Source organism: Falco rusticolus, chromosome 15 (assembly GCF_015220075.1).
Source record: "Falco rusticolus isolate bFalRus1 chromosome 15, bFalRus1.pri, whole genome shotgun sequence".
NCBI lineage: Eukaryota > Metazoa > Chordata > Aves > Falconiformes > Falconidae > Falco > Falco rusticolus.
Window position 1 is genome coordinate 21,236,802 of NC_051201.1, and position 27,625 is coordinate 21,264,426.

Consider the following 27,625-nt stretch of genomic DNA (forward strand, 5'->3'; position numbering starts at 1 on the left):
GTGCCACAGCAAAACACTCCTCAGAAGGAGCTGCCCTTGGCCTGTTGGGGGTACATAGCAAGATACGAGGCAAAAGGCAGGAATGAGCACAGGCAGAGATTATTTCTTCTGAAACTCAGTCAAGTTCACTCTATTAACCATAATTCCTTGTGTCCTGCAGTGCTTGCCTGGCTGTTTAAATGTGTTCTGGCCTTCAGGGGTTATTGTCCTGAAGTGTTGGAACCGGACAAGCTAAACCCAGCATTTAGATGAGTCTTTAAAGGCCATTAAAACAGTAGAGTGCTTTGCAATGTTAAAATGCAAACGGCTGCTACAAATGAATTAAGCCTCTGCTAGGGCCAGAATTGCCCCCTTCTCTCTCCCAAAGCTTTATTTTGCTTCGGAAGCATTCCCTGAAAGCCAGGGGTGGTGGGGTCTGAGTCCCAAAGGCCAGAGCTCCTCCTGGAGACTGCTTTGGCAGCAGTTCTTTCCCCCTGAACTGAGAGGCTCTAGTTCAGCTGTTTGTGACTCTGGCAGTACTGCGCAGGGAGGAGAAGGGATCTCAAATGAGACAGACCATTTAGGGCAGTGCAGAATACAGGCAGGTTCTTAACCTTCCTGGGAAACCTGTGTGCAGACAGATTTGTTTTTTTGAAGAGCAAGGCTCAGAAGCCTGCCTCTAAACAACAGCTGAGACCCTCCAGCTCACAGGTCTTTGCCAGGTAAAACTCATATCTCCATGTGTCAGCAGAGCAGAGGAAAGCCTGCTGTCTTGGCTCCCTCCTGGCATCGTGTGCCAAAAATCTGTCTGTTATAGCTTGTTTCAAACTGTTCTCCATCTTTCCTGTCAGCCTTAAAAGAAGATTTCCTGAATGACCCCCTGGTGGGAAAGAAAACGGACCAACTGGGACTGCCTCAAACACTGCAGCAAGAGTTTTCACTGATCAACGTGCAGATCCGAAATGTCAATGTGGAGGTAGAGAGTTTCCTTCTGCTGGCTTGTTAGGAGGCGATGTGGGCAGGCTGGCTCGTCAGAGCCTGTAGAGGGGAGCCTTCTTTGCTGCAGTGACTGCCATCTGTAAACAAGGTTTATTTTGAGCTGTAGAGATCCTCTTGGCCAGGGGTAGTAGCAAAGAGGGTAATCCCAGACACTGGGAATGAGGGAAGTGTTTCAGCACAGTCAGAGTGCTGGCTGGTCCCAAGAAGGCTGGACAGTGTTTTCTTCCCTGCCTCGGCTGCAGAGTGGGAAGTGACTTGTTGCACTACATGCACCACTGATCTCATTTTGACTGTTTCGGAACCCCACCTGCTGAGCTCTCCCTACCCTGCACTCTCTCCCTCAGTTTTGGCATCTCCCTTGCACACCAGACCCTCGTCTGTGCTGGCTGGAGGCACAACACTGTGCTGGGATGGGCGGCTTGAGGCAGCTGCCTGTCTCCTTTTGCCACCACTGTAGTTTCACAGCTTTTAGCATGGCCCTGATGTAGTTTTCTAAGACAGTAGTATATGATCTTAGATGGTGCCTGTTACTGCTGTACTGGGCCTGGAGCTCTCCGTGGCCCAGTGAGGTGGGCTGGGGTGCAGTGGCTGTTGGGGGCAGAGCCTGATTCCTGGTGCTGCCTGGGCGGGCTGTGGTCTCCACATGCTGGACTAGCTGTCTGCTGGTGTGAACAGTCTGTCTCCATCTGCCTGGGGTTTTTTGCTGTCACTGTGTTCGCTGCCCTTAAGAACAGCATGACTTCCTCTATGGGTGTGCAGAGGAATCAGCCCCTCAGCGTGAATTTAAGCCACTATAAGTTTAGAAGTCATTGGAGATCTAACTACAGAGCAATTGCTTTTCCTCACAGATGGATGCGGTGAGTCGCAGCTGTACGGTGTCAGTGCATTGTGGCAACCACAGAGTCCGGATGCTGGTGATGTTCCCTGTCCAGTACCCCAATAATGCTGCACCATCCTTCCAGTTCATCAACCCAACCTCAATTACTGCTTCCATGAAGGCAAAGCTGCTGAAGGTGTGTGGGGAGTATACACTGTCCTTATAAATGTACAAATGCTGGACACTTAGTGTCTTAAGTTACTGTCTCAATAAAACATCTGACTTTACCGAAGACATACCACATGTCACTTTGAACTGATATATTGTGGAGCTCCTAGGGTAGCATTTTTGTTGGCCTTGCAGCCTGGTGTTTGCTTTTCTCTGCTGGTGCTTTTTAAACATGTGTTTTTCACTGCTGCTCTGTTCCAATATGATGTGTATTGCCTGAGGATCCCTGACATCCTTCTCATCATGCAGTTGCCCCCAACCCCATAACAGACAAAATGACCAGCTAAGCATCCAGCTGCAGAAAGATAATGTTTTTGAGCTGGGATGTTGCCTCCAGCTGTCCTCTACAAGCTGCTTTAAAAATGAGGGGAGTTTTTACACGGGCCCCACTAATTCCAGGCCAGGTGTTTGATCGTCTCCTGTAGGAAATCCTGTTGCTGATGAAATCCTTTCTCCAGCAGCAAGCTGATGGATCAGTTTGGGTTCCTTCCTGAAAAAAAATTGATCCAGTTTGCCACAAACTGGTGTGGAATGTATGGGCTACAGTGGTATGGAAGACCAAATCCTGGCTCAGAGCACCCTGAATCTAGGTGAACCTTCAGTGCTCTGGTCAAAGCTTGCAGCTTAAAGCAGACACCAGACCAGTGAGTCTCTGTGGTTCCATTGGGTCTTAGAGGATGTCTTTGGCCTCTCTGGATCCTGGCAACTTAGTTGCTCTGCAGATAAAAATAGGTGTGGGGAAACTGGATGTAACCATGATTCAAGCTGTGTCTTGTATGTATTCCAGATACTGAAAGACACTTCTCTGCAGAAAGTGAAGCGGAACCAGAGCTGCCTGGAGCCCTGCCTGCGTCAGCTGGTCTCCTGGCTGGAGTCTGTTGTGGTATGGAAAACTGCATGGGCTTTCTGCCCAAGTTTGTTGTCTTCTCCCACGTCCCACACTTCTGACTCTGCAGTGAGAGTCCAGCCTCATTAGACTGTAAATAGACCCCTGTGACTGGCAGTTACATTTGTGTAAGCACTTCTGGTTAATGTTGAAGAAAACTGAGCAGACGATTAGATGTGGATTTTTTCTGAAAATCAGTCCCTGAAGGTTTGCTGCTCTGGGGAGCTCTGCATGCTCACTGTTAGCAGTGTTAGTTAGCAGGAATGTTAGTTAGCATTCAAGTTAGCAGGAATGACTGGGTGTTGGAGCATCTTAGTGGTGCGTGGTAGCCTCCCAGCTCAGAGTATATCTCATTGATCACCAGGGCATGGTTTTCATCTATGAGAGATGATAAAAGGCATCAGGGAGCTGAGGGATTCATTTGTGTCTGAAAGGCAGTCGCAGATGTCTTTACCTCCTCGCTTCTAGTCAAAGATCCCGCTAGTCCTATTCTAGGGTCTTTGTTTTCTTCCCTTACAAAAAAAAAAAAAAAAAAGCTGTGAAAGTCTGTTTTTTCTGAAGCCTTGTGCTGAGGTTTTGTAGGGATGATACAATCCAAGTCACATTCTGCCCTTAGCTGAGAGATCTGTGATACCTACTCAGCATCGCAGTGTCAGGTATTAGGTCTGTGTGTGGGTGAAGTGTACTGGAGTGGGTGTTTTTAGCATACAGGAAAAGATTGGAGAGTCTCCTCAAGTTTCTTTTCTGAGAGATTTTGTTTATTCATCACAAATAAAGGGCTTTTTAAAATTATTTATTTACATGCGAAGGCTTAATTCTGTTTGGTTTCAGTGGTTAATTTCTCCATTGTATGGAAATCTGATGACTCAAGCTAGGCACCAGTAGCTTTAAAGAATTCCTTTAGACCTGAGCTGTAGCCCTCCTTTTATCCTTTAGACCCAAGCTGTAGCCCTCCTTTTATCTACATAAGTGCAGATTTCTGCCGAAGTTCCTATGGCCAGAGGCCCCCCTGTGTTTCACACCACCTGCCTTCCTCCTCACTTCAGGACTCCCAACCAGCATTTGACTCCCCACAGCTGTGTGGTATTCCTATTTAAGGTGACTTTGTCTCATTTGCGTCGTTGAGGTCAGGTTTAGCTCAGCTCCGTCTTGAGAGTCGTATCCAGAGTCTGAGGGACAGATTTTCTGTATAGTTTCCCACTGTTTCACCTCAAGTTAAGCTCTGCATTTCAACACTGCTATGGTGGGAGAGAAATCTCTGGACGAGCAGCCAGAGAAGCCCTTTCCTCAAAGGTAAATGAGCTTGCAAGTGATTTTGCAGCCTGGGCAATAACCATGCTCTGTGCTTGATCTGCTCTGGCTCAGAGGATGAGCACTTCTGTGAGGCTGCCTGGCACTGCGATGTCCGGTGCTCCAGCTGGGTTTCCTTCCTGTGGCAGCCGGAGTGTGACCTTGGGTACTTCTGTTTCAGAACCAAGAGGACAGCACCTCCAGCAATCCCTACGCTTTGTCAAACTCCGTAACACCCCCCTTGCCCACGTTCGCCCGGGTCTCCAATGCCTATGGCTCCTACCAGGACTCTAACATCCCATTTCCACGGACCTCTGGAGCCAGGTTCTGTGGTGCAGGTTAGCCCCATCACTGATACGTTACAACAGCTACCTGGGGAATGATCCTTGTAATGCCTTGGGGAATGCTTGCCTCTGAACAAGGCAAGGCTTTGGTTGCTGCCATGCAACAAGTAAGAAATAGTATTAAAGTAGCGCTGTTGTGATAAATTCGTAGATAATGAGACCAGTTAGCAACTGTTTGCAGTTGGTGTTGTATGCAGGAGTTTAGGATCTGGAAATCCAGGGCTAGCTGAAGAGAGGGGCTTTGGCTTGTGGCATGCCGGAGGCATTGACAGACCTCTCTTTTATAGAAGACTGGGAATAGCTGTTTTCCTTGCCTAGTTCTCTCCTACTGGCATCAAATTGCTGAACATACTCTGGCGCTCAGTCTTCAAAAAATTCCTGTTATTTGGAGTTGAACTTACGCCTTGCTGAAACCATATTCTTGTTACTAACCACTCTTTTCTCATTCTGCACCCTTGCAGTTGTCCAAAGTAGCTTTCCTGAGGTCATTGGGAAACTTCTCCTAGATGGGCAATGGGGTACAATCACATCCAGCTTTCCAGGAGAGTGTACAGTGCAAACATCATCCTTAAAAAACAGGTTGCGGTCTGAGTAAGAGCTATAAAGTTTCACCGAGCTGTTTCAGATGCAAGCATGCCTCCTCCAGGCCTGACCACATCCCCATCTGAGCTTGATCTGAAAGCTGCTTTTCAAACAGGCCTCGTCGAATTCCCAGCAAAAGTGAAAGAGAGTAGTATTGTACTGAGTAGGCTCAGAGATGCTAACAAATGTGGTAAGGCTTGTGAGGAGGCAGCACTTTGGAGTTGGCTTCAGGTGGCTGGGGTTATCCTTTTGAAGAGGAGAGTTGTACAAGCTGCAATGGTTTCTCTTTGTAGCCAGACATCACCTTGCTTGCTTCTGGATATCAGTGCTTGACAAGTTCTGGTGAAGAGTTAAAATGTGAACATTAATTTGTTGGTTTTCTTTTACTGTCTTTTCTCTAACATCTGTAAGCCACTTGAGATGGTGCTTTTAAGACAGTCTTCTCAACTGAAACATGCTCTTTAATGATTTTGTAGGGAAGGGATTAGGGTTGAAAAAATGTGGTTGTTTACTTGCAGTTTAAAAGCACTTAGGGTAGTGGACAGGCACCCAGCCCCTCGACTGATACCTTAAATGACCAGGTTTCCCTGTGTAAACCACCCCTGGGTAATCTACTCCTGGTTGTGTGATCTTTATGTCGTGTCATGTCTTTTCAGGGTACCTGGTGTATTTCACGAGACCTATGACCATGCACCGAGCGGTGTCCCCGATGGAGCCCACACCCAGGTGAGTACCCTGTGTCGCATCTGAGGTGTGTTGGGCAGGAAAGCAGGAGAATATCAGATTCTGTGTTGGAGCTACTGACCTCTGGTGTTTGCTGTGCCCTTGACAGCCTGCTGTCTTGCATCACTGGCCCTCAGCAGAGGCTTCTTTCAAAACACCTGAAACTTTGCTAGCAGCTTGGGTTATTGGAGATGTCATTGTGAGCCTCCAGAGCAGTTTGGTGGGTGAAAGCTCCTGAAAGTGTATTCTCTTGTTTCCAGGTCCCTGTCAGCTTTATCAGCGTACCATAGTGGCCTCATTACTCCAATGAAGATCCGCACAGAGACTCCAGGCAACCTGCGTTTGTACAGTGGGAGCCCAACACGCAGCGAGAAGGAGCAGGTCTCCATTAGCTCCTTCTACTACAAAGAGAGGGTAAGTACCAGACCAAAAAGTCTTCCCTAACACTTCAGCATTTGTGAGCTGTATTCCTTTCCTATAGCTGTGAACACTGCTAGTAACAGAAGCTTCATATTCTTCTCAATAAGGCATCTCTTTACAGGCAGCTCTGTAAAAATGTCAAATGGATTTATCTCCTATTAGTAACTACTTTACTGATCCTCTCTAGCATTTGACCTGCTTATTTTGATATTTCTCTACACTGACCATAACAGCTTCCTTCAGTGCATTACATTGTCTCCCTTTGCATTACATAGGGTTAAAATCTTACACTTAAGAAGTTGTAGTCTCCAGATAAGTACATGTGGGGAGCTCTGCTTTTCTCTGTACTCCCAGACGTATACAGCTGCAAAGGGTTGTGGCTTTCTGCAGCTCACTGACAACCTGTCCTGGTTTATGGGGTATATTTGGTTATTTCTATTACAGGTGTCTCTTTCAGGGATATGTGCCCCTTTGGACTTTTTATTTTTTTTTTAAACAAAAAAACATTCCTACATGATTCTCCAAAGATCTCTCAGTCCACATGCTTCTGGTTTAGGTATAGGTCTTGCTGTCATTGCTGTTTACAAGCAAGGCTTTGCAGGAGAGTGGGATTGTTTCCTTCTGTGACACAGAGGGTGAGGAGGACCTGTTGGTATTTTTGGGGTGGCCATAGGGTAGTTCTGAAGCAGCTGAGAGCCTGGTGTGCCTGGAGCAGATGCTGCGGGAACAATAAGCCATGCAGCTTGCTCAGAATCTCTCTGTGCTTCAGCAGGGGGTGAAGTGGCTTGCAAAAATTCGGTAAGCTTCCATCAAGAACCTGAGAATTCAGGGCATTCAGGTATTTTCCCCAGTGCCATGCTGAGGCCACTAATCTGGTGCAGCAATGGAGAGCTTCCAGGTACCCCAAGGAAAGCTGAGGGCTGTCTGCACTCTGCTGCAGTGGAGCTTGGGAACTCCTGTCCCAGGAGCAGAGGGAAACTCCAAGCCTTGAGCTCTCATCCTTCCTGGGCATGGAAAGAGGTCTTGATTTTCCAGTATTGCTGGACATGACAGCTGACCCCTCTGGGACTGTGTCCTCCTCGCACGATGTGAGTCAGTCATTACACCTACCAGCCATGGGGAGAGCCTCTGTCCCGATGGCAAGCTTTGCCTCCGTGCAGGCCCCAGAAGACTCTCGGAGTCCCCATTCTGGTGTTTTATTTTTTTCCCCACACAAACTTCTTTTTGATGAGAAGAGAAAATGGTGCTGCCTGATATAAGAATTACAGCCTGTTCTAGTCTTTGCCAGCAGGAGAGTTTATTTAAAGAGCTGCTTCTGTCCTCTGCAGCGTGCTTGTCTCTGACACGCAGCTCTCTAAGATGACAGACAAGGCTGAAAATTACACGTGGAAGCAGCTTGGTGCAATTTCATGTGACCTGTCTCCCCAGCCCTTGTACTGATGGTGACAAGATTTTTGTCACGGATAAAAAAAATCGAGAGAAAAAAGCATATATGTAGCCGTAACTGCTGAAAGCCAGAAAAAAATCCTCTGTTCCCCTTCTGCCTGCCAAGCTATCTCCTTACATGCTGGATTGGAAGAAGTGTAAGGGCCCTAGCAGGGAGCTAGCTCAAATGTTCTTGCAGTTGAAATAGTTTTTAAAACAAACAAACAAGCAAAAGATTGTATCTCCCTTCAGCAAAGGTTTTACGATTCTTCAGTTGATATCATGGCCTGTGTTAGATCAATGCTACATATTTTTATGTCATTTTGTTGTGAGGATTTCAAAAAGCCCAGACTCTTGAGTCTAGTTAACCCCTTGCTCTGAAGCTCAGTTTTTATATTTGCGTTATATAAAATTTCAAATTTTATGTGTTAAACTCATGTTATATAACTTCAGCCCCCAGGCTGAATTTGTCAGCGATAACCAGGTATTTAAATCCCATGTAGCAACCACTGGCATCGCTACCATTAGCAAATAGATGGAATTTACCCATTGCTAGACAGGGCATACGTCATGTTCCCATGGAGGCAGGGGAGCTGCTAAACCCAGCAGAGATGTCCTTAGTAAACCAAAATGAAACTAAATCTGACACTGAGCCTTTCTGTGCTCATGTAAATATATGTGTGTATATATATACACGCTCAAGAGACACACACACATCTATATATATATATATTTCTCACTTTTTATTCACACATGCACACTCCTCCTCTCTTCCTCCCTCTTTTTCACTCCTCAAAATACCCTCACTCAATAGTAGTCAGCAGAAAGGAATAACTGTATCTATACTGTGGCAATGCCATCAGCGTTTCAAACCTGGATATCTTCTAAAGAAGGTGCCATGGCTGTGGTTTTCTCCCCCAAGTCGGAGGGTTGTTCATGGGGGAACCTGGGGACAGCTCATCCTTGCCTGAAGGACAGCTGTACACAGAGGCAGTGGCAGTAGTGTCCCCATTCTTCCCATCAGGGAATTTGGCAGGGCTTGGGGACGGCTGTTTCTGAGGACATCCCTTCGGCTTTCCCTGGTGCCTGCCTGGTTGCAGACCTCTCCAGCTCCCAGCCCAGGGGAGCGCAGGCTGGCAGCCATGGCTGCCTACAGGAGAGCAGGACTTTGTGGGGGGACTGAGCTTAGTTTTGCTGCTTCTCCACTATACCGAATTTCCTTCAGCTAACCCTTCTCTCCTCTTCTTGTGAGGCCTGGTGGAGCAACCTGTAGCGCAAGGCTGCAGTCTTCTCCTCTCTCTTTCTGGGGCGCCCTGCAGCCAGCCTCACCCCCCATGTCCCTGACTGCAGGGTTCTCCCAGCAGTGAGTTGCAAGGGAAAGTAGAGGCTGAAGGTTCTGACTGCCTATCCTCAGCTCGAAAGAAATGTAAAATACATTGCACATGACACAAATAACCCTTTTTATTGTGTTGACTCTTACAGACCAGTTCAGAAAAATTTTTCAAGTATGGGCACAGTAATACTTCGTTTATTGTTGCTATAGTACTACATTGAGTACTTAATGAAATGTCTGCAGATGTGTAATGAAAGCCTACTTTGGAGCTATTCTGCATAGTCAGTCAGTGAATTTGGTTGCTCACTCAATCTGAATGCGTTCCTCGGCCCATAATGACAATTTCCACATGGCCCTGCCAAGCAGCAGGTCTCTACATCCCTTCTGATATCCTGACATGTGGCTTTTATTGTTTAAAATCAAAGTGAACAGTTACTGCAGCTTCCAGTGAACGAAATCCTGGAGGATGCTGGATGTTAAAGAGATATCTGAGTAAGCAGGGGTGTTTCTTTAGCTTCCTGCAGATTTCTGTGCCATGGCGCTGGACAGCTGTTTTAAAAATAACATTGTTTGCACTTAGCTGCCTTCCTCTTCAGCCAAGAGGAGTAAAACTGGTTAGAGTAGGAGCCTAGCATGGGGGGCCACCAGGGTGTTGTCATCTGCTCTGCTGTCAAATCATGGTATGAAGGTCACATGAAACAGTTCAGTGCTTCTCGCAGTAATACAACGTTGTGTGTGGAAGACTTTGTCCAGATTTGTGGTTGCCAAAGACTTCCACAGAGGCTGGTGTGGGGCACAGACGCAGCAGCCCTTGCTTTACCAGGGCTGTAGGTAATGCTGTATAGTACAATTGTGTGTGAATGAAAGCGGGGATCATGGTTTGCAACTGTTCGTTGTGTAACAGAACCGTTGGGAACAGTATCTTTTACTCTGCTGGTTCAGGGCACTTTTCATTTCAGTTTATTTACCTTTGTCTTTAATTTTCTTGGTGTCTTTCTTCCCTTTTCCTGGGTATAACGTTTTCACATACAGATGTCTCCTCGCTCTGCCCGGCGACGTTGGTCCATACAAGCAATTAACGACTTCCCGGTACTGTGCGCTGTGCTAATATTGTCCTTGATATAACCCTGTCTTCTGCCCAAGGGCCCAAGAATAAAATGCCACCTGCCTGCCTTTGAGTAACCTGCACAGAGGTGGGGGACTTGCACTCCACACAGAGCCTAGGGCTCCAGTACGAGTGAATGCATGTGTAAGTGGACAGGAGCAGACACTAGTTCCCAGGGTACAAATGCTGACCTACAACATGCCTGTTTCACCTGGCCCAGCAGTCAGGAAAGGATGCCAAGGCGTAGTTTGAAGTGTAAGAAAAGATCAACCTCTAAGAAACTGAAAGTGCATTGCGGAGGAGCTGAATGATTATTATGCGTCATCAACTGACTGATGAGACTGACATGAGATCACCTCAGTTCTGAAAAAGATGAAGCCTTGCTGGAGAGGGAGGATCGCTTAAGTGCTGTGGAAGAAACAAAACTGGTTGAGCTGCTGACAGCGATCTGTCATCTCATTAAAATGAGCTGCCTATTCTCCGTGGGATACACCATAAAGTCTTATTTCCTGGAGCAGTAAATAGAATTTCTCCTTAATTTGTGGTCATCTCCCAGCCCATGGAATCGCACCACCCTGCATTCAGTTGGAGTGGTTGCACTTCCAGCCACCCTGGCAGGTACCCCCTCCTCCTGGCACCTGCCCTTCCAAGGCTGCTTTCACAGTCATTTTCCATTAGTCACGTCCACGTGTCCATCAAGCTTGAACATCATTCATGTGCACATCTTGATGATACCAGCGTTGCTCAAGCTGTGCTGTAAATTTGGGCAATTACTATCTCATCACTCATCTGCCAAGCATAGGCAAAGCTTAGAAAACTCCATTTCAATTTAAAGATGATCTCTTTAGGTCCGTTTTTCTTAATGTCTTATGTGAATGACTGTTTTTTCACAGCTGCTGTCCTTCGTGCTATCTCTTCGTAAAACAGTAGGGAATAAAATAGAATCCTGTAACACCTAATTTAACCGCATATAATAGGATCAAGCCTTCCTAATTACAGCAGCTTTATGACTATGCTAGCAGATAATAGGTGAAAGAAACCAGAAGTAATTTACTTGACTCCATCAAGGCTTTTCGCAAAGAGCTAATAAAGAAATGTGAGCAGTGGAGGCAAGAAATGAAGTTCTGTCTTGGATCAGGAACAGACTGAAAGAAAGAAAACCAAGCAAGGAACTTGCCGGCTTGTGGTGTGGTAAATTGTGGTGCACAAAGGGCCACAGTTTAATTCCCTTACCACTGGCTTGGAAGGGAGGGCAAGTAGTGATGTGATAAAGTTATCATTTTGTGTAAGATATACTTTATAATGACACCTGGATTAGGCCAAGCCTTCAAGGATTGAGTGATTGTTTGTGGATAACCTTTGGAGGAGGCCAATCACACTGTCTAAAGCGAGCAGCAGTGCCCAAGGCGAAGACGCAAGTATACATGGAGGGGTGTGGATTATTTGTGCAGACCAGGTGCCTACCTTCTGGAAGAAGAGCTCAGCATTGCTGAAGGTGCTCATGGAAGCAAGAGCTTAGCAAGCCCAGAAGAAGGAATAATTCCTCCTCCTTTCTAGGTAATGACTAGCCTCCGCTTCAGAAATGCCTTTGCTTCAGGACAGGTGCCAGCTATTAATTGGTGGAACCTATAAAGAAATATTCCTGCTGTGGGGCACTTGATTCAGAAGTGCCTCAGAATTTTTAGCCCTTTTATGGAAGGTGCCTGGTACTGTGGGAGATGCTGGAAATAGTAAATGTTGATTATTTTGAAGAGAAAATCCAAGCAGCGCTGCATGACCTGCATGGGGGTGTTAATCTGTAGGCAGTTGTTCAGAAGAAAGGAGCATAGCTTTCTGCAGGGAGGCAGCAATTTCAAAATTTTATTGGAAAAAAATAATAATATTAGAAGTAGCTTGAACCTGACTTTGAGCAGGTTTAACTCTTTCATTTTGTAAATGCCTTATTGCAACTTAATCTTTGACATCAAGTCTGTTCCCTTCTGTACGCAACCTTTCCCTTTGCCCCACTAACACCAGTTTATACCACGAACCCTGAAATTTTGCATACGCTTACGCAAAGCAGGCACTTTACATTGCACGACGTTACTTAGAGCACTCCTGCCTCAGCAGGATCCAAAGGCATACCCCCCCAACTGTTCAGCATCCTTTCCAAGCAGGCATGCAGCATTTTGTAACTACTTCTGCTGAGTATGCAGTGATGATGGTGGTTGCTACGAAGCAGTTGGTGGCTTATTCTTGGGCTATCTGTTTCTACATGTAACCCATTTACTGCCATCGTTATCACCTCAGATTGCAGCAAATTACAGCCTTGGGTATGGTAGTGCAGGTGCAGGCTGGCTTTTTTAGTCATTATTCAGTGCTGTTCCCGCTGTCACCTCCAACCCCATGATTGTCATAAATGCTCTGGTTTCTTTCCTCCTGGTGCTCTGAGGAACCGATGAGTCTTAATTTACTATCACTGTAGCTATTTTCTCTTCTATTCCTTTCCTTAAACTCTCAGGGGCAACTGGGTAGGTGCAGTTCTCCTTGGCATGGATTCTAGGCTACAGAAAGAGCTAGAAATGTCAGAGGCAGTGCGTAAGACCTGTGTCTGACCTTCAGCTGTCAATAGTTAGCTCGCGCTCGCATGTTGATTTCTGCTTCAGCTCCAACTGTTATGTTCCCTGCTCCCCCTGGTGACCTGTGCTCCAGCCCCTAGGAAGAGACTTGTTTTCTGTCCTACCCTAATGCCCGTGAGCCTCGGTGACACCTTCCAATAAGACCATAGTGGGAGCTTCTCCTCCTGGGAGAAGAGGTGAAGCCAAAAGGAGAGAGGAACCTTGTGGTGGACCTTGGCCAGACAGGCCCAAGCTAGAGCTCTCCTTGCCTCTGGTAATCCCTGTTAAAAGTGCTTTAATACTGCCCGGTGGAGAGCTACGCCTGTAATTAATGCCAGCAATTGGTTCGAAGTAGAGCTTCTCTGTTAATGGTGATGAGCTTTACCTCATCCATGGTGGTTCCCGTATTTCTGGTCGTAGGTTTTTTTTCTAACACTTCGTTGCTGTAGCTGAGGCAAACCTAAATTGCAGAAACCCAGACATTTTTAATGGTGACTCTACATGTGGCTTTATGATTTTCGTCTGTCACAGCTCAAGGGGCAGGAGATAGTGCTTGTGGAAGGGTAGTACTGGCAGGGCATATGGCCTTCAGCTGACTCTACTCCAGGAGCTGCGCCAGTAAAGGATTACAGCTTCCCTTTTTGCCCTTAAATAGGCAGTGCTAAGAGGAAGAAAAGAGGATGATTTTCTTGTGAGTCCAAGTTTTCAGGGGGTTCTAATACATTTAGTGTCTTCATTTGTCTGGTGATATAACAGCAAGCAGTGGAAACCATTCATGGGATCTCTTTTCCATTCTCATTCTCATTTGTTGTCATTCTCCTCCAAAACAAAAGTGACTGAATTACCTGTGGAAAGTTACGTGTGTTGTCCATGTTTCTAGTCTTTGAAATGCCTGTTGGGAGGCTTCTTCAGTCCGCTCTTGCAGAGGGCAGGAGCAGGTTGAATCTGTTCCCAATGACAGGGCAGAGAACCTGCCTTGGTCACAGGGAACTCTCCATCGGCTGCGAGTCCTGGGGGCAGCTGGCTTACAGATGGTCAGGAGGTGGCAAGTTGCTCTCCAAATTACCTGCCAAGCTCTAGAAGCCCTTGGTGATAGACCTGCAGAATGTGGTTCTGCGTCTGCAAGCCTGGGTTCAAATACCTGCTCAGACACAGCACAAACAACAGCTTTTGCTGTAAGAAGCCTGGTAGCCCTTCCAGGACGGTGCCTGAGCGCTTGCCCTGCTGGCATGTTGTTGTGCTGGGGCTCCCAAGCTTTGCTCAAGTGTTGGTTTTGGCAGCATCAGCAGCTCCTTGCTGCATGTAGGGGACAGCATTTGGCTGCCCTGACGAGGAGTGAGGTACAGGTGCCACTGTTACTTGGGAACCTCGTTGTAATAGAGCCCACATCCTTCAGCACAGGAAGGGGGAGCTAGGTTTTTAGGTGTTATCAAAAGAGGTACAGTCTGCCCAATGGCAAGAGAGCCAGGGCTGATCCAGACAGTGCCTTGATTAGGAACCGATGGACTGAGGAGAGTTTTGGTCTCCCACCTGACCACGTTCTAGGCACCTTCCACAGCATAGCGCTTCTCAGCTTCAGAGCGGTGTAGCAGAGAAATACTGCAGGCAAATTCTGCTTGGATGAATTAGGACTTGCGGGGATGTGGCAGAGAACAGAATCGTGCCCTAGTCAGCCAGCTTTTCCATAGCACTGAGTGATGACAGTCCTTCTGCCAGCATTTGGCATCTCTGAATATTGGGCAGCGTGCACGCTCTGCTCCTCTGTACTCTGAGGAGTGGTGGAAGATCAGGAGAACTGGTGATGCTCTGTCATGCGGGCATCCCCTGGAAAAATCCACCTTCACCTCCTTCAAGTCTGCAATGCCTTCTTCACTTACTGTCAAGCCTGTGCTTGAGCCTCTGAGCCTCGATCACCTAGTGTCCGGAGTGGCTTCAGGAGCACACCCTTTCTGCTGCTTGTGGCATGTGCGACTAGTGCGCTCAGCATGGCAGGACCTCCTCAGCACATTGGCCTAAGCTTGGGCCAGGCAGGCAGTGAAGGAGGAATTAATTTTTTAAGGTTATTAGGTTTTTTTTAAGGGCACTTTGTATCTGTGATAAGCCTGCCCACATTCTCACAGGAACTGCATGATCACGGTCAAAGGCAGTTTGGCATCCAGCCGTCCCAGGGCTGGCCTGACATCCACAGCAGAGGTGACCCTGTTTGCAGCTCCAAGTCCTGCCCTTCCTGCATCCCAGCCCTGCTCTTCAGGAGCACCGCTGTGTTGCCTGTGTGAGCTCTGCCTGCCTCGCAGAGCCGTCGGCACAGGACTGTGTGGCTGGCCTCTTCAAAGGGGCTGTTCTGCTTCGGGTGGGGGTGTAGGAGGCCCCACCACAAGTGCCTGAGGAGACCCTCCATAACACAGTATGACCAGGAGACACTTCTGCATAGGAGCATTGACTCTGTGTGTCAGTGAGGGAACACGCCATAGGGGAGCAGCATTGCAAAGCATCCTTCGCTGCGCTTGGGATCCCTGCGTAGCAGCCAGTGCTTCCCTCGGTAGAGCTCCAGTGCCTTCTGCCTGTCGTGCTGCCGCACATCCTCTCATCCCTCCTCCTTACCCTCCTAGAGCCAGGAGCTGGAAGAGGCCAGGATACCAGCCAAATACTCTGCGGTGTTTCATCCAGTCAAGGTAGCTTTACGCAGCTTGGCGTTAAGATGGCCTCTGTGTCAATTACAGGGAGTATTTGGGAATCTTGGCTTCTTGTTTTCATTCCCTTGTGTTGATTCCTCTCCTTTCTTCCCCCCACCTTATGTCCTGAGCCAGCTGTAAGTAGCAACGAGCATGGTAGCTAAGGATCCTTGCTAGGAAAACTTGGGCCCTGCTTTATCATCTGCCAGTTGTTTGTTTAAAGCTGTTGATAAAGCAGGGGGTGGGAGCCCTGTCCTGGCGCTGAACAGGGGTGCACTCAGACACAGAAAGGACAGACCAAAAGAGACAGTCTGGAGCTGCCGGCTTGCCCTGCAGCTAAGGGTGAGCAGAAGCTGCCTCCCACACGTCTCTGTGCTGGTGTTGGCTGAAGGCAGCGGTGGTCTGTGTGCAGAGGGTTCCCAGACCAGACCTCTAACGAGAACGATAATTGAACCGTCCTCCTGCCAAACTTGCCCAGGTTTGATTGGCATCCCAATGCTGATTTGTTCTCTTATTGGCTTTCACAGGGGAACTCACAAAATACTTTTTGAGTGAGTTTGACCTTGAGCTCGCTGCCTTGACCTGCTTTTCACTTCCTACAGATGGAGATGCTTGTTCTCCTGGGCATGTCATGGATGTTTTCCAGGGTAACACAGAGCCTTCTGAAAGGCAGGTTTGGGTGCTGCTTGCATTATTCCTGACCCTAGTGCTTTGTTCCCTGGCGCAAGAAGCCTGCTGTCCTCCTCCCCGGTAACACATTGCCGTTTGTTCTGCAGAAATCAAGGAGGTGGAAAAGCAAACGAGAGGGGACGGATGCCAACAACCGACCCATCAAAGCCGCTGGGAAAGTTATTATCCAAGATATTTCCTGCTTGCTGCCTGTCCACAAGCTGCTGGGAGAGCTCTACATGTGAGTACGTATGGGCTGGCATCCTTTCCCAAATGAAAGCAGCCGTCTGGCATTGCTGTGCTTTAATCCTGACCAGTCAGCACTCGTCTTTGAATGTTCCTATACCTTATTCCTCTGTTCTTGCCTTGCTGCTTTTTATAGTATCCCTCTGCCTGTGAGAGGGGACATAGCTCCTAACAATCTGAAAAGTGTGATGGAAGAAATTTGTGATGGGGTATTGCATACAGAGTTTGAACAGGTGCTTCAGTATCATCGCTGCAGATCTTACAGATTCAGGTTTTCACCAGCTAAATAGAGAAATCATCCGCACAAATTCTTTTTCAAATCTTACATTAAACTCCTCGCTTAAATGCAGTCTTAAAAATCCCAATAAATGCACATGTTCTTGGTGTTAAAAACTGTTAACAGTTCATAAGGCCTTTTAATTTCAGAAGTATTTGGAATGCCCCGTACACTTGGAGACTTGGTTGTATGTGCCAGCATCTGTACAGCAAGTTCTTCTGGTTTAATGGAAAGAATGGAGAAGTTCTGTGCTTTGTTGGTATTTTCGTTTGGTTTTGTTTGTTTTTTAAAAAAAACCAAACAAACAAGGGGCTTGTTTTTCCAAATGCTCTAATTCAGATAGTCACAAAGTCTCTGTTGCTGAATTTTTTCCTCCTTAGCTTTGGTAGTACTGTCTGCTCCTTCACAGAATTTCCAGTCTATGCACATTCAGGGAAGAAGCAGCCTTCCCTTCTTAAGGAGAGGGGGGGAGGAGAGAGAAAAAAAAATCTTCCTTCAATCTTTTCTATATTATGAAAAAGAACATTGTTTAAAAAGACCTGCTGGACCTTTCTTCTGTGGATAGCTCATGTGCAAGCAGCCTGACCCTTCTGTATTTCTCTAGGATCTTAAGCCATAGAAGGGTCAAGTGTCTCAGGGAGATTTCTGACAATAAGCAGGAAAGCCCACGTGGGTTTGCCCAGCTCACCTTGCTGGCCTCTCGGAGACTCTGGGTGGGTGCGTTATCCTACTGAGGAATAGGCTGAAGACCAGCCTGCTTCTCCACAGCGGACTGCTGTCTCCCAGTCAGTTGGAGCAGACCAGTAGGCTGAATGGGAACAGAACCATGTAACTGATGGCACCAGCTTCTAGGGACAAGAATGGATCTTGGCTTGGTGTTATCCTGGCACAAGTTTGGTCCAATGTCTCCTTGGAAATGGTGCCTCTTAGGACCAATCCCAGCTAGTTTGGAGCTGGACTTGTTGCGCGGTGTGTTAGTGAAGGTGAATCGTGAGAGGAAGGTGGCAGTGGTCCCTGAATAACAGAGAAGGAGGGATGGGATCCTGGCTATGCTAGCAGGCTCATACTGGTCAGGATGTTCTGGGCTGCTCGTTGCTGCCAGTGCCACTTTCACCCCATCCCTCCCCACCTTTGTCGGTAACGTGCCAACCAGAGCTGAGCTCTCTCCTTTCTTTTTAGACTGAATGTGAATAATATCCAGGAGACTTGCCAGAAGAATGCTGCCTCAGCCTTGGCTGTGGGACGGAGGGACCTCGTACAGGTACAATGCTGCATCGGGCCTCTTCCACAGCATGCTGTCCTACCCTCACATGGCTTGTGCTGTCACCTTGTCACCCAGCCAGCCACCTGGGCTCAGCAATTGTTCCAGGGAGTCTCTGGTTGGTGAACCAAGGCCTGTGCAACAGCCACAGAGATGATCTCTACATCACTGACTCTTGGCATCGAGAGGTCCCTTCCCAGGGCTGCAAGCAGATTGTTTTATGCCCTTTGCCAAACTGAGTGAAGCACATTTTTCAGGGAATTCCTGCAGGCAAAGTGCGGAATGCAGCCCACTTTTGAGTCAGCAAATGGAGTAACTGTGCAGAGTTGTCTAGCTGCTGTCAGCATTTTGATGGGTGATTTTTTTTTTTTACTTATGTAATTGTTCTCATTGTTTGATATTCATCTGTGCTGGCACTGGGTGCTAGCTGCAGCTAGCTTCTCTCTGAGAGAGTCTGAGCCCAGGGACCCAGCCTCAGAACGGGGCTGGCTACTTGCCTTCAGCTAGTAACAGGAGAAAAATGGCTATTGTGGCCCATCCTTTTCCATGTGGTTAGACCTTTGCAACAGGCAGAACACTTGACAGGACGCAGGAGTGCCTGAAAGAGATGGAAGCTGGCACTGCCACCTCTGCAGCTCTCCTGAGCATTTGACCCTTCCCAGACCTGGGCAGGGAACGTGCGTAGGCTTACCTGGTCTAAGCAGAAGCAAACTCAAGCTGTTGTCTTGCTGCTTGGTGGGTTCTGCTAGACCAGGAGAGAGAGGAGGCAGGTCTGGATCCCCGTTGTCTGTACTTCATCTTGCTGTCTGGTTTGCCCCTGTTGGAGCAGAGCTTGGGTGGAATAACTTCAGCAAGATTTCTTGAGATACCTCTGTTTCTTGCTTGGTTTTCCCTGTCCTGTGTAACTCTAGCCTGTATGGCAGCTTGCCTCGTTCCTAGCAGACATGGAGGCTTGAGTTGCAGGCTACATGTAAGATGTGCTCTATAGCAGTGTAGGGAGTGGTGTCTTTCCCATTTCCTTTCTGTGCTGTCTTGTACTCAGCCCTGTCCTTGTTCCAGTTTCTCTCCCATTTCTTTCTCTCTAGTTTCACAGTGAGCAACTTGAGACACTACTTCGTACTTGGAGCACGAGTTTTCTTTTCCATGTTGTCAGCTCTGATTTCTTCTGTCTTTCCAGCACCATGCTCCTTTTCCTTTCCTGCTCTTTTTCTGTGCCGAACTAGGAGCTTTGTTTTTCCCTGGAATATTCTAATTGCCTCATTTTAAAAGACATAGCAGAAAAAACAGTCCTAGGTCAGTGGTATAGAGACTGAAAAGATGGAACTGTTTTCAGAGTAAAAGATGATAATTGAGGGAGGAGTTTTATGTGAAATAAATTGTTGCAGTAGAAATGGTAAACTGTACTGTGAGCGCCAGGAGAACAGAGATGTTCAGTAACACTTGCAACCGATCAAAAGATACTTCTCATGCAAATAATGATTCACCAGTAAACTTTCTGCCACCAGACATCTCCAAACCCAAGAACTGTATCAAATCTAAACAGTTTTGTGAATATAAAATGCACTGATAGGTCTGTTAAGCCACCCTGACAGGTCTGTTAAGACTATGGACTATTCTTCTTGGGAGTTTAACCCAAATTCAAAGCAAGTGGGACAGGGGAAGCTTCGGTTTTGTGTTACTCTATATATTATTTGTGACACACAGACTAAAACTGCTCTCTGCTGCCGGTGGGGGGAAGCTCCATTATTATCTGTCTGTGCGTGATTTTGTGCACACCTGTGCCCTGGGAGTGCGGTTATTTCTAATTGTAGCTTTGATGCTTTTCCTTCCTGTCTGCCAGGTTTGGTCACTGGCCATGGTAGCCACTGATCTCTGTCTCGGACCGAAGTCTGACCCAGATTTGGAGATACCTTGGGCACAACATCCATTTGGACGTCAATTACTGGAGTCCTTGTAGGTGTCTGAATGCCAGGGAGGGGTTGGGGAATGGTTGCTGAAGCAGAGTCCTCCATAACTGAATGTTGTAAAGCATCTTTTCAGACCTGGAGCAGTGCCACAGCATGTAGTTTTCTCCCCTCTCAAGCCTGAGATGCATCAAGAAGGGAAGCTGCAAGAGTGTTTATGACATACAGGAGGCAGCATTTGCCTCCCATCTAGCACCCAGGTCTGGCCTGGCTAACATTGAGCAACAGGCCAGGTGCAAGTTGGAGGCATGCCCACAACGCCTGGCTTGGAGCTTTTGGTTTGCTGCTCCCCACCTCCTAAATAAGCATGTTGGTGCAGCTGCTTTTTTCACCTCCAAATTCACTGTTGCCTTATAGCATTACTGTGAAATCATTCTGCGGGTCTCAAAGCCCAATGTTAGCTGCAGATGCCTTCCTGCCAGACAGTCTGTTTGGGAGGGGACATAATTAGTAATTGATGTTATCTGTCAGTATACCCGGTTTGGAGGCACAGGATTTGTGTGGCGTCGTGTGTGCGTACTGTTGCTTGATCTAGCTCTTTCCTGCTGTGTGGCAGCAATGGGAAGGGAGCGCAGGTTGTTCTTCGTCACTCAGTCTTCAGAGCAAAACAGAATCTTCACAGCCATCCAGAAAACCCGTGGTGGGGTTTTGCCTTGTGATCTAGATGCGAGATGCTTGCATGTTGAGAGTTTTGTTAAAAAGACGTTGTGGCTGGGGGTGAGTCTGATGGCTCCAGCTTTACATCCAGTTAAAATCAGTTCTGTGGATGTTGTTCCTGAAGCTGCGCAAACTTGGGATAATCAGGCCATGAGCACTGCTGGATTCCCAGAGCTCCCATCTTTCTCCCACCTGTTAGGCCATGAGTGTTTTCAGGAGCGCTGGGCTCCTCGAAGATGTCACAGGGAGGGCAACCCAGTCCTGCAGAGCATGTATGCCTCCTGCGGGCAGTTCTGTGACCCAAATCGATTTATGCAACAGGCTTGGAACTGCTTGCCCTGGAGTCCCAGTGCTTTTGCTACTGAATTCTGCCCAGTCTCATACTGTCTGTCTTTTTGATTTCCCAGGCTGGCTCATTACTCGCAGCTCCACGATGTGCAGACCCTGGCTATGCTCTGCAGCGTGTTTGAAGCCCAGTCCAGGCTACAGGGGTGCCCAAACTCCTACGGCCCCTTTCCTCAGCGGGCCTCCAACCTGGCCTCCCACAGCCGATACGTATGATCGCCACTTCTTTCCCATTTGCCTTGGATATCTTTGAACATTTCTCGCATAGCTGACATGGTTTCCTCTCCTTTCCCCCTCAACAGCCCAGCTTTACTTCCTCGGGCTCCTGTTCCAGCATGTCAGATCCTGGACTGGGCACTGGAGGCTGGAGCATAGGTACCGAGAGCTGGGTAGTAAATAGAGGAATCTCCCTCCCTTCTGGCCTGGGATTTAGAAGGCTCCTGTGGTGGGGAAAGAAGGGAGTTAGTGCTGGCTCTGATTGCAGGTGGGCTCTGCCAGAGCAGCTTTCCAGGGTTTGGCTGACATGATGTGATTCCATGGCTGGAAGTGAGCACGGCTTGCAGTAACAGTGTTGATGCTCCTGCAGTCCTGCCCCTTCTGGCTTCTGTAGCGTGCTGTCTGACTGGGCTTTGGAGAAACCATTACAAACACCTTGGAGGTACCGAGCTAGGCCCCTGGGTCACAGATTAACGCAGAGCCAAGGGTTGCCACTGCTGCCTTTTCCAGTTGGAAACAAGTAAAAAGACAGACCAGTTTGTAGTTTTTGCTTCCAGCCTGGCTGTAGCAAGCACTCGGGGTGGCTGCCTCAGTGCTGCCTGGTGCCATAAGCTTTCCACAGCCCTAGCGCTTTGCACAGTTGGAAGCTGTTAGCCATGCTGACTACTGGTCACTTCCTTGTCCTTCATGTGCCTGGATGTGGTTCCTGGGATTAGCTGCTCCATCAGCTTCCCAGGTTTCAAGGTCAGGCTGATTGGTCTGCAGTTCCCTGGGTTGTCCTCCTTGTCCTTTTTGAAGGCAGGGGTGACATTTGCTTTGTTCCAGTCCCCAGGCACCTCTCCCAGTCGCCACAATCATTCAACGATTATCTAGCATAGCCTTGCAACGTCATCAGCTAGCTAATTCCACAGGGTTCAGGGGGAAAAAGCATGCTGTGGTTTCTCCTGTCACTGGAAAAACGGCAGCGGTTGGGAAGGCTGTGTTCCTGGTGCCATGAATACCCGTGGGCCTAAGGAGGTTTTCTGCCAAGCTGCGAAGGTGTCAAAGATAAGTCGCTCTTAAGGGCTCCAGTGTGAGAGCTGAAGCTGTTGGGCGATTCCTAGCGATATACATAGCCTGGGGCAGTGTCAGCCCTGCTAGCACCAAAGTTGTAGCTTTCGGTGCGATATCGAGGTATCTGTGACATGGGGAAGAGTGGAGGATGGGGGTTAATGAGGGAGCTGATGTTGTCTTGTAGCGATTATTAGCAGTCTTCTCCCTGCCCCCAGGGCAATGCCTTACATACAGAGGCCCCTTTACATAATGGCAGCTCTGGTGATGAGAGTCCTCCCTATCCGGGGAAGAGCGGCCCAGGCCTGCCAGGGTAATATTCCCAAGCAAACTCCATGGGATTGGTTGCCTGGTCACTTTTTGTCTAAAGTGGAAGGCGAAAGGGATTCCTCCGTGTTAGGTTTCTCTCCCTGATGTTCCCCGTTCCCATCCTGTCACCAGATGTGCAGTAGAAGCACTTGGCAAGTAGGGGTTGGCACTTGGTTTTCTGAGTGAGGGCAGTGTTTGTAGAAGTGCAGAAGGTGGTACAACCACGTCTTAGGGAGAAAACCGGGGTGTCCAAATGTGTAGTCTTCCCTGTCTCCTTCCCTACCCCAGTTTTGACAAGCCTGTGCTCACCGGGGTATGCTCACAACCTTTCGGTGTCTGCAGCAAACAAAGATGCGGAGCAGACCTCCACTCCCTGGTGCGAGTCTTCTCCGGATGACTTCCGCTACGGAAACCTGATGTATCCCGACCATCGGGAACGTGAGAAAGACCAGCATGAGAAAAACAAAAGGTAGGTGCTGGCTTGCCTCAGAGTGCGGGTGTTCAGGGATACCATGCCCAAGTCAGCTGGAACTCTGCAGCCAGGTCTCTGGTGGTGCAGAGAGGTACCACACCTGCTCCTAGACCCTGTCTTTCAGATTGTCATTCAGAGCAGCTTCGTGCTGCATACGGTACATCTGTAGGTGGCCGTGGTGGGGGCCCCAGAGGGCAGCCCAGCCGCTGTGCCTACACCCTGGAGTGTAGAATAAGTGAAAGGCAGACCAGTTAGCATTCCGCAATGTTTGGGCAACATGTGGGAAGTAATCTGCTGCTCTTCCAGCGATGCAAGCTGGTTGCGTAGCCATCAGTGGGAAGAGGATTGCAGCCGGAGTCTCTTGAGAGTCCATGAGGTGGATGATGAGCCCGTTTGTTCCTCTAGGCTCCTGGATCCTGCCAACACTCAGCAATTTGATGACTTTAAGAAGTGCTATGGAGAAATCCTTTATCGCTGGGGCCTGCGAGAGAAGCGGGCTGAGGTTCTGAAGTTCGTCTCTTGTCCTCCTGATCCCCACAAAGGAATTGGTGAGTGCCTGCCTCAGTCTGCTCCGGCTGCCCAGGCAGAGCCATGGCTCGGCCGCGGGAGCTCAGGAACATGCGGTCAGCAGGTGGGATGAAAAGTGTCGTCGGTGTGCCCAGAGGTTAGCTCTGCCAGCAAATGGTTTTGGCTTCTTTGCAGCTCGGGGCAGAGATGTGAGGCTTGCAGATGTTGGTTCAAGGGCTTTGTAGACTCTGACATCTCTCCAGCGAAGCTGGAAATGCAAATACTGCTACACTAGCGATATTCAGCTATTTATGCTGATGGCTATTCTTTATTCCCTCTGGGTAAGAGCCCAGAGAGGCACTGTCCCAATCTCTGATTCTGGGCTGCGGTGTCTGTATAGTGCATGTGTAAAATTGCAAGATCTCTTAACTGTGGGTGAGCTAGCCAAGGAATAGGCAAATAGAACTTTTCTCCCAAAATATTTTCAGTAGCGCAAGGGCCCAGAACTGGCTGCTTAAGGACAGTTGCCAAAATGTCTTCTTCCTAGGCCTCTGGGAAAAGATATGCTTAACCTGGGAGTAGAGAAGCAGGCGAGAGATGCCAGAGAAGCAGTGGTTGCCTTGCCTTGTCACATGGGGCTCCTCCTGGGGAGTAACTGGAGTGCAAATTGGTGACTCTGACCGCTGCCGTTGCCCCTTCTTGGCTAACAGTCACAGCACTGATACAGCATGCATCAAGTGCTCTCTGCTCTCTCTGTGATGAGAAACAAAGGCCGTTCTCGTTTGCTCTTAGTTACGTTACACAGTGATGCAAGGCAGAGGAGGCCACCGGGAAGCCTTCATCTCTGCAGCATGTGTCAGCATCTACCAAACTAGAAATGCGACACACGTTCCCAGCTGACAGCTGTTTAGCCATCAGGGGAATCGGTGGGCCAGGCTGTGCCCCAGCACGCTGACTGCCCCTTTCTTTGCTCCTGTGTGGAGACCACACCAAGACCATTCTCTCCCACCCTTGGGAAGGAGATTAGAGGAGAGATCTTGTGGGCAGTGGGTTTGGGGGACTCATCTGTCAGTCACGGGGGGGCTGTATGCAGGGCTTCTTTGTCCACAATTCTGCCAGCACTGATTGCCTTGCTTTCCGTTTCTTTCTTCCTGCCAGAGTTTGGCGTGTACTGCAGCCACTGCCGCAGCGAGGTGCGCGGCACCCAGTGTGCCATCTGCAAGGGCTTCACCTTCCAGTGCGCTATCTGTCACGTGGCAGTGCGAGGCTCCTCTAATTTCTGCCTGACGTGTGGACACGGAGGCCACACCAGCCATATGATGGAGTGGTTTCGCACGCAGGAGGTGTGCCCCACAGGCTGTGGGTGCCACTGCCTGCTCGAGAGCACCTTCTGAGCAGTGGCGGCAGCCGGGGCGCCTGTGAACTGGATTCAATATTTAATTCCCAAGCCATGTTAAATCAGCTGTGCTCCACAGTGTCTGGAGGAGATGCCACAGGGAGCTGAAGCAGGATGTCCTGGCGATGCGCTGCAGTGATGTTTACAAGTGCTTCCAGTATTCCTGACCTCCCAGACTGCTTTCAGACTGATTTGACCAAACTCCCCGTGTCCATTGCTGGCAATGGATGCTGGACCAGAAAAATTGCTCTTTCCTGCAGAAGGGTGTGTGAATATTGGCTAGTCTCCGTTGGGATGAGGAGGTGTTAAAAAAGCTTCTTTGCAAAGGGCTCACCTAGCAGAGCCAAACTCGCTCCGACTCCGTAGTGTCTTTAGAGGTGCCTCCTTACAGGCGCTCAAAGTGAGCAAAATAGTTGTCTCACGCAGTTAAGGCAGAAATAATTTGCAAGCAACAGTGAGCTCTAAAGGCGAACTGTAAACTGCGCTTGAAGAGCAAGTAGTCCATGCGGCTGTGCTCAGAGTTACTGGTGGAAGTAACAGGGTCCTTATTTTGAATGGTTGTTTACATCATTTAGGTTACATAAAGCAAGAGAATGAAACTACATTTTTCAGGATTACTTCCTAAATAGCTTCCTACTCACCGGTCAGTATCCGCAGCTGCTGCCAAAAGCCCAGCCGTGCGCCCGCGGTCACTAGGATTAATTGCTTTCCTCCAGCAGTTTTTGAACAGTGACTCTTAAGGTGTCTCCGTCTCCTGCTCTGACCAGGTGATATAATGCACTTTAACTTGTCTGTCCCTGCCCTGACAGTGACACACGTCCTGGTGACCAGGAAAGGCATCTGCCTTTTGAGTTTGGGATCCACACAGTGTTTCCGTGGATCATGGCATCTGAGGGCATTTTGGGAAGCCTCCTTACTGAGAAAACACAAGGAGGACGCTTGGTCCATGCAGCTCCTCTTGACTCTCTTCTCCAGGCTCTGCAGGGGAAATCGGTGAATATTTTGAGGTTTGCTGCTGGTGTGCTTGAATGACAAGGCTCCTGAGCCGGGGAGGCAGCACTTTCTAGGGGGAAAGGGGTTTTGGAAGGCTGGTGGGATTCACGGAGGCAAAAGGTTTGTGCCTTTTCTCCCTCTGGAGCTTCAAATGGAGAATGTACCGGATCGATCCATCTGTTTGGGGCATTCCCATCCCGGGTGGCTGGTTGTGTGCATGGCCTGCGCCTCCCGAGCAGGCTGCAGCCTGAGCTTTGGTTTTGGGCAAGTGCATGTCAGGGATGAGCCCGCTGGAGTTACCCCTGCCCTGTGCCGGCGCTGATCCCTCGCTCCCACGCTCGCCTGCTGAGCAGGGCCACGTGCTGTGCCCGCTCCCAGCCTTTGTGCTAACTGAGGCTGCGGGATCCTGCTGTGGAATAAACAGATGGTGTATCTTAAACATTAAAATTATTTTTTTAAGTGCTGTTCTGATAGAACTTGGTGTCACCATGCTAGTTCTGCCTCCCTGGGGAGCCGCCAGCAGCTCGCCCTCCCGGCACAGCAGTCGGCACTGCACCCCATGGCTCTCCCTGCACCCCAAAGCAGGGGCCCTGCTCTGGGTGCCTGCGCCTGGTGGCAGCAGAGACCTGCAGTAGCTGAGGGGCTGACCGGCTGCGGCCGGGACCCCCAACCCTGGCTCTTGCAGCAGCTCCGTTTGCACAGGGACGATGCGATGGCACGTGGCACGGCGATGCCACGCCGGCCTGGGAACTGCCCATGGGTCACCATGCGCCTCTTGCGAAAACGAAGCTGGGCGGTGCCTGGGCTGCCGGCAAACCAAACCCCAAACCCTGGTCCTGCCGTTTGGGGAGGCCCGGGGCAGCGTCCGTGCCCCCAGCGAGCAGGCGGGTGCGCCAGGGTCCTGCCCGACGCCGCGGCGGGTGCCGCGCTGGCCCTCGGGCGAGGGCGCTCTCCAGCTGCGGGGAGAGGGCTCCCGCCCTCCGCCTTCCTACGTGACAGCCATTCAGCTCGGAAGTATTTTCATTTCCATGCTTGAGTGCGCGTGTAGGTTGGAAGGGAAAGGAGACTTGTTATTTAAAGGTGACGGACTGTCAGATTGTGCGATTTATGTGTGTTATTACAGTTCATTACGGTCTATCTCCATAGTATCTGAATACCTCCGAGGTGGATGGCGGCTGGTGCTCCAGAGGAAGGCGGAAAAGCGCTTGCCGTGGCTGTTTGTGCAGCCCTGCACAGGTGGGTGGAATTTCTTCCCGGATGCTGCAGGCATTTGTCTCACACCCTGCAGCATGTGTGGTGGTTGCTTTGGGAGCGGTCTTGCTCAATGCAGAGGTGACTGTTGCAAGGAAACAGGAATGCCTTATCCTCACCGGCCTGGAGCCTGGCGAGAAGCGCATTGCCTCCGCTGCGCTCGGCAGCCCCTCCGGAATAAATGATCAGAAACGGGGCGTGCTGCTGCACTGGTGACCCACGCCAGCCCCGTCATCCGCTCTGCCACCCCCGCTGCTTGTCCTCTTACCCACCTCGGTGGGATGACTTGGTAAAGTGCAAAAAGTTCCCAAATCTGGCCAAATCTCTGAATTTTTAGAGGAGGGAGTGGGAGGGCGAGAGGAGGCAGGCGCTGCTCAGGACGTGGATCTTGGCACAGACGTGCCAGAGCGCACCGAACCAGCTCTGGGGCCGCCGCCGTGGTCACACCAGGCAAGTGGAGCAGAGCATCCATCCAGCCAAGGGACAGTGCAGTGGCCAGCCCTGCGTGCCGGGGAGGGCTGCTACCCCGTCGTGGTTCCTGCTGGTGCAGGAGCTAGGGGGGCACTGAAGTTTGTGCACCGCGTGGGAAGGGCATGGAACCACGTCCCTCAG

At 49.4% G+C, this 27,625-nt stretch overlaps 1 protein-coding gene across 6 annotated transcripts in view; it reads left to right on the plus strand.

Moving 5' to 3' along the window:
• WDR59 (WD repeat domain 59) overlaps positions 1 to 26,238 on the plus strand; it is a 51,207-nt gene extending 24,969 nt beyond the window's left edge. The window contains exons 13-27 of one of the 6 annotated variants that reach the window (XM_037409186.1): positions 831 to 955; positions 1,827 to 1,991; positions 2,811 to 2,906; positions 4,381 to 4,537; positions 5,782 to 5,851; positions 6,109 to 6,262; positions 10,059 to 10,115; positions 16,177 to 16,310; positions 17,772 to 17,853; positions 19,694 to 19,806; positions 20,882 to 21,029; positions 21,122 to 21,194; positions 22,683 to 22,863; positions 23,272 to 23,414; positions 24,532 to 26,238. In XM_037409186.1, the coding sequence (XP_037265083.1) occupies positions 831 to 955; positions 1,827 to 1,991; positions 2,811 to 2,906; positions 4,381 to 4,537; positions 5,782 to 5,851; positions 6,109 to 6,262; positions 10,059 to 10,115; positions 16,177 to 16,310; positions 17,772 to 17,853; positions 19,694 to 19,806; positions 20,882 to 21,029; positions 21,122 to 21,194; positions 22,683 to 22,863; positions 23,272 to 23,414; positions 24,532 to 24,767 (1,934 nt within the window). In that variant the 3' untranslated portion in view covers positions 24,768 to 26,238. Of the gene's footprint in view, positions 1 to 830; positions 956 to 1,826; positions 1,992 to 2,810; positions 2,907 to 4,380; positions 4,538 to 5,781; positions 5,852 to 6,108; positions 6,263 to 10,058; positions 10,116 to 16,176; positions 16,315 to 17,771; positions 17,854 to 19,693; positions 19,807 to 20,881; positions 21,030 to 21,121; positions 21,195 to 22,682; positions 22,864 to 23,271; positions 23,415 to 24,531 lie in introns of those variants that run through there. The other 5 variants (XM_037409187.1, XM_037409188.1, XM_037409189.1 and 2 more) reach the window with 5 other exon arrangements.
• Positions 26,239 to 27,625: the final 1,387 nt, after the last annotated feature.